The following is a 9889-nucleotide window of genomic DNA, read 5'->3' as shown; positions in this document are numbered from 1 at the left end:
TGTCAATATCAGCGGCATACGCCAGCAATTGTACGCTCTTATAAAAAATATTGCCTAAGCGAATAAGTTCTGCGACTCACGCGATCTTTTATAGCATGAGGTTAAAGCAGTCACAAAACAGCGAGTCACCCTGTCTGAAACGTCGTTTGGCATCAAATGGCTCGGAGAGGCCCTCCCAATTCCGAGGACGCTGTTGGTATTGAGCAATGTCATTTTGTATAGTCGTATTTGTTTTGCGGGGATACCAAATTCAGATATCCGACAATTCAGACGAGTCGCCTAACCTACTAAAATAATATCTGCAGTAAATGCAACTCGAGAGAAACCTGAATATCAAATGAAAACATTTACAAACTTCTTGTTTGAGCGCTTAAACTTTCTGACGCAATTAGGAAAAGGCCGAACAAATTTTTAATTCACAACTTCTATATTTTTCAACATATTTTTTTCAGCTTAAAATGCATTGATCCAAAACTCGCTACCTGTTACGATGTCATAGACGCGCTTTGAACCAATGCGAGTGAATTTCTTCAACATTTCTTTACACCAATCCAACGAGAACAAATCTTCTTGACGACCAAATGTCCATGCAATATTGAATGTATGCTGGCCCCACTAACGCCCACGCATGCCTCTATCTTGCAATATGTCCCATAAAAATCTTGCGTTATCAATTGACGCACAGCATCGACTGTTTCTGGCAGAACAACCGCTTTTGGACGGCCTTCACGAAATTCATCCCGCCAAGATCGGCGGTCACGTTTGAACTCGTTGAACCAGCGTTTCACAGTGGTTAAGTGTGGTGCTTCAATGCTAAAAGTCGAAGTAAGTTGATCAATTCACTCCTGCCTAGATAATCCGCATCGAAAATCGTAATAGATGATCGCATGAAAAATGTCACGAGTTAATTCCAGATTTTGGGCGAGATGAATTCTTGAACTCACTAAAAAAACGAATAAAGCTCGTAAGTGAAAACGGTACATGTAAGTTTATGCTAAAAATACCAAACTTTTCGGCACAAATATCGAATAACAACTCATCACACGAAGTATTACAAAAGGGCGAAATATAGAAGTCAAGCCTCGTATTTGCGTCCACACGCACATCTCACCATTTTGGAGAGAGCAGTTCCTAATTTTTGGCAAATATTTTAAAGTTAAGGGTGCCGTTCCAATTTGTGCTTACGTATGTTGATATATCTATGCATTTTTGGTTCAGCGGATCTCCAAATCCAAATCATATCACAAATAAGTTTCATACCACTAAGGTTCGAAATATTTTTCACAGACTTTATTTATTTTCTTCTAATTTTCTTGCTCTCTTAAACGCGCATTAAATCATCGATAATATCACCCAGTGGCGCAGTAATCAGGTCCAACGGGTTCTCCTCGCAGGCGGTCGCGTAGTGTTCGCACATCCCATGAGCGCCGTCCACTTCGGCTTGATAGTAAGAAAGGGGAAGATTTTCACTTGCAGATGTGGTCGGTCTGGAAATGGCAAAATCATGTTGTAGTATATTTTTTTATGTTTCATGTTTTTGAATATATATTTTTTTTTAATTCAGATTAAAGTACTTACGAGAAAATTATATGAAGTAATGTCCCTAGAATGCCGTTCACCTCACCGAGAGCAGAGGAGTTCGTTTCACAAATCAAACGTAGCAGACAGGGTTCGCCACTGTAGCCGATTCTGGAAGTAAAAAAAAATAAAAAAATCGAAATAAAAACTTGGAAGCCAATTTAAGTTTCTGGTAAGGAAATGTAAAGAAAGAACTTAATTCGATCTAAGTATGAATGATTTTAGTTAGTTGTGAGTGGAGCAGCAACACCAGAAGGCTCAGAAAAAATACAGGATATACTGAAAATCGTCGAGTGCCTCAAAGAGATTTAATAGAAGCCCCAGACATCTTATTGGGCGGTGTAAGCAATATTTTTACTGAAGTATTGGGTTTCAGAAAGCTGTATGCACAACGGGTGCCGCATTCGCTAACAATGGAACAAAAACACAATCGAGTGTGACTTTCTCAACAAAATGTAGAGGGTTCAGAGAGTTCGTGTCCAGAAATCGACCGAGAAGGTGTTAGCAACAGTTTTTTGGGATGCGAATGAAATTTTGTTTGTGGATTACTTGTGAACTTGTAAAACAAAAAATTCTGAATATTATTGTAACCTTTTAGACCAGCTCAAGGAAAAAAATCGTAAAAAAAGACCCAGTTCGCATAGGAAAGAAATTATTTTTCAAGAGGGCAATGCACCGAATTACAAGGGCACTTTGACAATGGCTAAAATCCATGACTTAAAGTTCGAATTGCTGGATGCATCTCCAGATTTGGCCCCTAGCGACTTCCATCTGTTTCCAAACCTAAAGAAATTCATGCATGGAAAGCGTTTTCCTTCAAATGTTGAGGTCATAACGGCGGTGGAAGCGTATTTAGCACGCCTTTCAGATGCTCACTCCAGGGATAAAATAAATTGGAATTTCGTTGCAGCAGGTGTATTGATGGTCAGGGAGTCTGTACTGAATAACAAAGTGTATTTCAAGCCATAAAATTGTGTTTATTTTATCGAACCGCAAAACATATTGAACAACCTAGGACATACTCAACATGCTTATTGCAAGGTCAGATCGGTGGAATCTACCCTACATACAATCGTGGAACAGATTGAAGAGTCTCTTTTTCAGAAGGAGTTCGCGGTAGGCGCCTTGGTAGGTCCTTGACAGCAAGCTTACATGGAAGCCCAATATTGAGGAAAGAGTGAGGAAGGCAACAATCGCCTTGTATGGATGCAAGGGCGCAAATGGCAAAAGATGGGGCCTTTCACCTAGAGTTGTTTTCTGGCTATATATTACTATTGTAAAGCCTATCTTGTTATATGGAGTCATGGTCTGGTGGAACTCACTAGAGAAGAGGACATTGGGGAAGAAGCTGGAGAGAGTTCAGAGGTCGGCACTCATTGGAATCAGTAGGGCGCTTCGAACGACTCCTACTCTGGTGCTCAACGCAATGTTAAATGTGGTACCCGTAGACATCGCAGGCAGAATTACCGCTACACGTACCGCAATCAGACTGAGGGGCTGGAGCTATAAGCTCAACCTCACTTATGGGCACTCAAGCATCCTTAGAAACTTCGAGTTCATGCCTCTGTCAACAGACCAGTGTATACCCTCGTTTAGTCCAACCGGAAAATTCTCCACTCTCATTCCGCCAAGGGAAGAGTGGACGGAGGGCTACACTTGGGGGCAGGGCCTGGTGAACTTGTTCACGGATGGATCGAAGTTGGAAGGAAAGGTTGGCGGAGGAGTCTTTTGCGAAGAGCTCCCCATCAGACTCAAATTCAGGTTACCGGACCACTGCAGTGTGTTCCAGGCGGCGGTAGCCGCAATCAAGGAGGCAGCTGATTGGTTGCTCAAATGCGTACTAACAGTCAGAAAAGTAAATATTTACTCCGACAGCCAAGCGGCAATAAGGACCCTCGGGTCTATGACGGTGCATTCGGAATTGGTCAAGGAATGCTTGACCTCACTTTCGACTGCGTCCGAATTCTTTGACATCAGCCCCATCTGGGTTCCCGGTCACAGCGACATTGTGGGAAACTGTGAGGCGGATGAGCTGGCCAGACAAGGGACATGTGAGGCGATTTCCAAGCGAAGGGAGAAAATTGGGATCCCCCTGACTACCTGCGGTCTGCTCCTGGAAAGATGGGCATCGCGCCAACTCAGCGACCGCTGGGCACGTGTGAGGTCGCGAAATCTTTCTGACCACATGCGGACCGGAGGCGCTCGGGCGAGCTTCTGAGGCTGACAAAATATCAGCTCTCCAATCTAGTGGGTTCTCTCACAGAACACAATGCGCGAGGAATGACTTGGAATTACCTCGAGTCCTTTTTGCGCTGGATGTATGGAGGATGAGGTGGAATCATCTCAGCACATTCTCCTTAGCTGCCCTGCTCTGGCGGGGCTAAAGTCCAGGCATCTTGGCTCTTACTTCTTTGCCACGCCTGCTGATATAGCTGGCGCTGACATTAAAAATCTGATGAATTTCATCAGCGGCACAAAGCGGTTGACGCAAACATAGTCATCGTTCGTAATCAGCACGCTCCTAACCATTCCATCACCACCTCTCCCCGCCCTCTCCCTGCATCCCATCGGTCTTTCCCTTTCGCCTCAATGGTATCACAAAGGACGAATCTCTCTTCGTCCAAGTGCGCTCACTCCTTGGGCAACCATACCAACCTAACCTAAGCATGGGCAAAAAGTAATTTGGATATGACTGAGTTATTCGCACAATAGCCTCAAAACATCTTTGAACCATGAGAAAAGCAAAGCAGTTTCTTGCCTCCTCCCACTGTCCAAGAATCTCTTGAAATTGAAAATTTTACCATTGATGATTTCGCCAAGGAAATTTCACTTATCTCCTAAAGCATTAATAAAACTCACTTCAATAATGAATGCATGCTTGAATATTCAAATATATACCAATGCAATGGAAGATTTTTGAAATTAAAATGATTCCAAAGCCGGAAAAAAATCCCAATGAGGTCACATCCCATCGCCCAATAGCATTATTTCCAGTAATCGGAAAGCTATTTAGAAAATTATTTTCCAAACGCCTAAAGCAAATAATAGAATGCAAGCAACTAATAACTTCCCACCAATTTGGTTTTCGAGAGAAGCATTCCACTATCGATCAAATACATCGCTTAGTATAAACCATTGAAGAAGCTGTAGAAAACAACCAAGTTTGTTCAACAATATTTCTTGATGTAGCTCAGGCATTCGATAAAAACGATGCTGCCATACAAATACACCGAGTTACCCGAATCATATATTGGAAGCTTCAGCACTTAGAGAAGCCATATACACAAGAAGGCTACGAAGCCTCGGGACTTAGCGGCTAATGCCTCATAGTTGTGTATGCATTTGATGCTTTTATTCCAATATGGAACATAGGGCCTAAACAAATGGTTTCAACTTCTTCCGATTTTGCACCAATAATTTAATTTCATTCCATGTTTTATTCGTCTTCTCCATCTCCATCTCTTTCATCCTTCTCCATATGTTTGACGGTTGTTGTTGTAGCAGCATAAACATCCCCCATACATATTCGGAGAATGCTGCTGAAGTGACAGTCCTTGGCCGGATATAAATCCGGGTTGTTCCGGTGTGTTTGATAGTCTTCCTCTGCGGCGGCTACACAGCGGGTTCCACTCAACTGCATTTCTGGTGATGTCGTTGTTTGATCTGGGTAAAGAGTGGCCAAGCCAGTTCCACTTACGTTTAATAATTTTTCAATTTCAACCGTTTTTTGCTTTGTGGCTTGCCAGCGCACGGAGTTTTGAATTGTATTTGGCCGTTTCGCCGACGTGGAGGAGGATCGACTTTACTCTGGACTCAAATATCCGTAGTTTGGTTTTCTACTTATCTGTTGCGAGCGCCATATGGGGCTTGGTTTACTGAACGCTGTTTGTGCTTTCCTTATTCGCTCATTAATATCTGCACAGGATCCTCCGTTCGCCACGATAACACTGCAGAGGTGAGTAAAAGAATTAAGTTGCTCTATCGCGGATGCGTTTATGGTGAAGTTGGCAGTGATATGCGCCCTAACTTTCATAGCCCTGGTTTTTGCGATATTTATTTTCAAAATCGCTTTGCTTGCATATTAAGTGACTGCGTCCCGATTCCCTTGCATGTCAGTATGATTATGCGCTAGTAAGCAAATGCCTTCTGCATAGTGTAAATCTTCTCATTTGATTGCTCAACGAATATTCGTTTAATGTCATATTTATATGATCCACGCATGATTTGTACTGTCTAAAACCTGCCTGCTCTTTGCTTTTATTTACGTGCGTAGCTAAACGATTACTTTATTCGCCATGTTTAGAAGGGCGATGCCACTCCAGTTGCTGCATTTCGCCAGATCACCGTTTTTGGGAATGTTAACGATCAGTTAACGATTCTTTAAGCTCGTCCTACAACGTCCCGTTCTGCCAAAACTCTTCCACTAGCGACTTTAAAATTTTTGCACTCACAGTGGGCACTGCTTTGAGAAGTTGGGGGGGAATACCGTCGGGGCCTGTAGATTTGTTTACACGTACATTATTTATTGCTGCTACGATGTCTGCTTCGTCTGGGCTATCTAGATATGTTGATGTGTTCCGCCTCGGTGTGAGCAACACCAGATAGCACGCCTCTATAATGTTTCGCCCATATCTTAGTTTGTTTTTCTTTTTGGTCGTAATGCGACCATCGTCATTGTATGTACCTATGTTGTCCATTATAATTAATTATACCGAAAAAATATTACTTCTTAGCTTTGCTAGGTGTAATATTATGAAAAGTGAAGCTATTTTTTGTTACGTTTGAATAAAAAAATTCAAAAAAATATATATTGGTAAAATAAAACTACTGATTGCAAGAAAATCATGAAAAATACATATTTCTTGGACATCATGTCGGAAGTTCGCTAGATTGGCAGACGTTAAAACAATTCACTGACAAACTTTATATTCAAAATTCAATTGAATTATTAAAAAAAAATTATGAACATCAATGATTGGCTGCACTATTGGATTTTCCATAATATTTCATTATTAACCGCAACAAAACAAAATTGATCTGAAGCATAAATGGACCCTGTATAGCGCAATTGTTGTGGGCACCACTAAACTACAAGCCAATGCGACGTGCACCATTAATTAGAGTATATTTACGCATGTTACAAATTTTTTTTTTTTTTTGTTTTTTTTTTTTTTTGCCGTACCCCGTTCTATTTTTGGCTAAGCAAGTGCGTCGAAGAAATATCATATTTTTCACACCAAATATTTAATTGGCTATAATTATTAAGTCTACTAAAAACTTATTTAAGTTTTGGCTGGGTGTGTAAAATATTGGGAAAATAGTGGAATTTAAACCTTTCCGCGTAAATAAACAAAAAGAATTAAATAAAAAATAAAAGAAAAAAAATGGAATTTAAATCGATGCGCCTAGTTGGCGCGTGAATCACTCGCACAATGAATGCGCAGATAAAAAAATTAAATAAAAAAAGCAAATGAAAAAACAAAAATTAAAAGAAAGTAAGAAAAGAAAGGCCCTTTGGTTGGGCACCTATTGCGGAGCGTCCCAGGTGGTGGATAGGGTACGCCACAGTTATCTTCTGTGGTTAAGTAGGTCATAGCCTTGGTAAAAGCCTACTCGCGAACCAGCCTAGTTCTCGACAACCAACAACTATGGTAGGGGGACCAACATGCTGTGCAGTGTTACTGCACGCGTGCCGTAACTACCATAATTGCTGACAGTGACCCATATCCACTTCGGTGGGCGGCGAGAAGCAACTCGTATTAGTAGGTCATGTCTCTGCTAATACGAATGGAATAAACATGGACTCACGGGGAGAAGGCCACTTCCTTATATCAAAGGCTACCAATCCAAGATGGAACAGCAGCCGCCGAGGGATGCATGGCTTAAGGTGAGCTAAGTCGCGAGTATGCGGACTCTGGGGCACCTGTCGCACCCCAGTTTCAATTCGACTTACCACGACATAGGGCTCTGGCGTGGCGAACCCCATTATTTCCCTACTTTTATCCCAGGTCAGATAAAAAAAATTAAATAAAAAAGCAAATTAAATAAAAAAAGGAAAAATTAAATAAAAAAAGGAAAAATTAAATTAAAAACAAAAAAACAAATTAAATAAAAAGCAAATTAAATTAAAAAAAAAAACAAATTAAATAAAAAAGCAAATTAAATAACAAAAAAATAAATAAAAAAGGAAAAATTAAATAAAAAATCAAATTAAATAAAAAAATTTTTAAAAATAAGGAAAAATTAAATAAAAAAAAAACAAATGAAATAAAAAAAGGAAAAATTAAATAAAAAACCAAATTAAATAAAAAAAATTCAAATAAAAAAAGCAAATTAAATAAAAAAAACTAAAACAAGGAAAATTCAAATGAAAAAAACAAATTAAATAAAAAATAATAAAAAAAGTGAAATGAAAAAAAAAAAAAATTAACTAAAAAAGCAAATTAAATTAAAAACAAAAATTCAAATAAAAAAAGCAAATTAAATTAAAAACAAACTAAAACATGGAAAAATTAAATAAAAAAAAACAAATTAAATAAAAAATAATAAAAAAAAAGAAAAATTAAATAAAAAAAACAAATTGAATAAAAAAGTAAATTGAATAAAAAAAGCAAATTGAATTACAAAAAATCAAATTAAATAAAAAAAAAACATAATATAAAAAAGGAAAACTTAAATAAAAAAACAAATTAAATAAAAAAACCAAATTAAATAAAAAATTAAAAAGAAAAAAACAAATTAAATAAAAAAGCAAATTAAATTTAAAAAAAGGAAAAATTAAATAAAAAATCAAATTAAGTAATAAAAAAAAAATAAATAAAAAACGGAAAAATTAAAAACAAAACAAACAAGATTAAATAAAAAACAAAAATAAATAAATAAAAAAGCACATTTAATTAACAAATAAATAAAAAAGGAAAAGTTATAAAAAAACAAATTAAATAAAAAACAGCAAATTAAATTTAAAAAAATAAATAAATTAAAAACGTAAGAAAAGAATTGGAATTTAAACCGTTGTGCATAGTTGACGCGTTGATCACTCGCACAACGGATGAACAGATAAAAGAAAAAAGAAAAATATTATTAAAATAAATAAAAAAAAATAAAATAAAAAATACAATATAAGAAAAACTTATATATATCTATATATACATATATAATTGGCGCGTACACCCTTTTTGGGTGTTTGGCCGAGCTCCTCCTCCTATTTGTGGTGTGCGTCTTCATGTTGTTCCACAAATGGAGGAGCATACAGTTTCAAGCCGACTCCGAACGACAGATATTTTTTATGAGGAGCTTTTTAATGGTCGAAATTCACTCGGAGGTTTGCCATTGTCTGCCAAGGGGCGACCGCGATTAGAAAAAACTTTTTCTTCACTTTGGTTTTTCACCGAGATTCGAACCAACAATCTCTCTGTGAATTCCGAATGGTAGTCACCCACCAACCCATTCGGCTACGGCGGCCGCCTAAAACTTACTACTACGTTATTTTGGAATGTTTTTGTTTTGCATTACTGACCTTTCAAATTTGTCCCTGAGTAGATGGTAGAAGTGCGTACGCGTCAACAGAGAATCCAACTTGCTGCGCAACTGGCGTCGGTGTGGCTCCTCTTTGCCATCACTCGTTGCATTCCCAGCGATCTTTGTTGTTGGCTTTATTGTAGTGGTTGTAGTTGTATTCGTGCAGTCGTCACAAAGTTCGCGTGCGGCCTCAAGTTGATTGAAGATATCATCGTATTCGATTCCTGTCTGAAATGAAAAGGCGAGAGAAAACTACATTTCGCAATCGGCTAAAAATTCAAATCAACTATCCGATTGTTGCGCCCTCCATCACAGCGCAAATTCATTTTAGTGGCTTATGATTACTGGCTTACGCACCGCAATCGGAGGGATACCCCAAGTATCGGGTAAGTTATAGTTCGCCTCGAAGTTGTACGACAGGAAGACGTCGCGATGCGGCAACTCGATTGGCACTGCAATGGCGAAAATCATCTGCATTCAGAGAAAACAGTTACTTGATGAGAAAGCATTACACTTTCGGCGCGCCGAATAGCCATTCCAACTTACACCCAAAACAGTATTATCTGGAAAAAATAGAGTAGCACCGCACAAGTTGCGACACCACAGTAAGCAACAGAGTCCTGCGCGAAAGCCGAACATTTGTTTTGAAGCCATTTTGTAAGTGTAAAATATGATTACTCAGATTACAAGCACTTGCACGTCCGTCCACTGAAGCGACGGAACATCAACTAAATCCTCAAATAAACTTTTTTTGGGTACGCCAGCCATTTGCCACACACGTGGCGGAGTG

The 9889-nt window shown here is 38.7% G+C and overlaps 1 protein-coding gene across 1 annotated transcript; it reads right to left on the bottom strand.

The window, feature by feature from the left end:
* Nucleotides 1-1188: 1188 nt before the first annotated feature.
* On the bottom strand, nucleotides 1189-9753 carry LOC128867008 (uncharacterized). Its single transcript, XM_054108100.1, has 5 exons — nucleotides 9646-9753; nucleotides 9457-9570; nucleotides 9098-9327; nucleotides 1579-1689; nucleotides 1189-1487 (listed from the first exon to the last, which is right to left on the bottom strand). Exons 1-5 carry the CDS (start codon nucleotides 9751-9753, stop codon nucleotides 1322-1324), a joined length of 729 nt encoding a protein of 242 aa, XP_053964075.1. The 3' UTR covers nucleotides 1189-1321.
* Between the last annotated feature and the right edge of the window lie 136 nt (nucleotides 9754-9889).

The sequence above is a fragment of the Anastrepha ludens genome, chromosome 6, assembly GCF_028408465.1.
Source record: "Anastrepha ludens isolate Willacy chromosome 6, idAnaLude1.1, whole genome shotgun sequence".
NCBI lineage: Eukaryota > Metazoa > Arthropoda > Insecta > Diptera > Tephritidae > Anastrepha > Anastrepha ludens.
This window is presented reverse-complemented; position numbering and strand designations above follow the sequence as displayed.

What these genes read in the sequence shown, in the direction of transcription:
- LOC128867008 (XM_054108100.1), bottom strand. Translation starts at nt 9,753, where the DNA reads ATGGCTTCAAAACAAATGTTCGGCTTTCGCGCAGGACTCTGTTGCTTA. An exon ending in GGGGTATCCCTCCGATTGCG is followed by an intron (nt 9,328 to 9,456) that starts GTGCGTAAGCCA and finishes TTTTCATTTCAG; the next exon opens with ACAGGAATCGAATACGATGA. An exon ending in CTCAGGGACAAATTTGAAAG is followed by an intron (nt 1,690 to 9,097) that starts GTCAGTAATGCA and finishes TTTTACTTCCAG; the next exon opens with AATCGGCTACAGTGGCGAAC.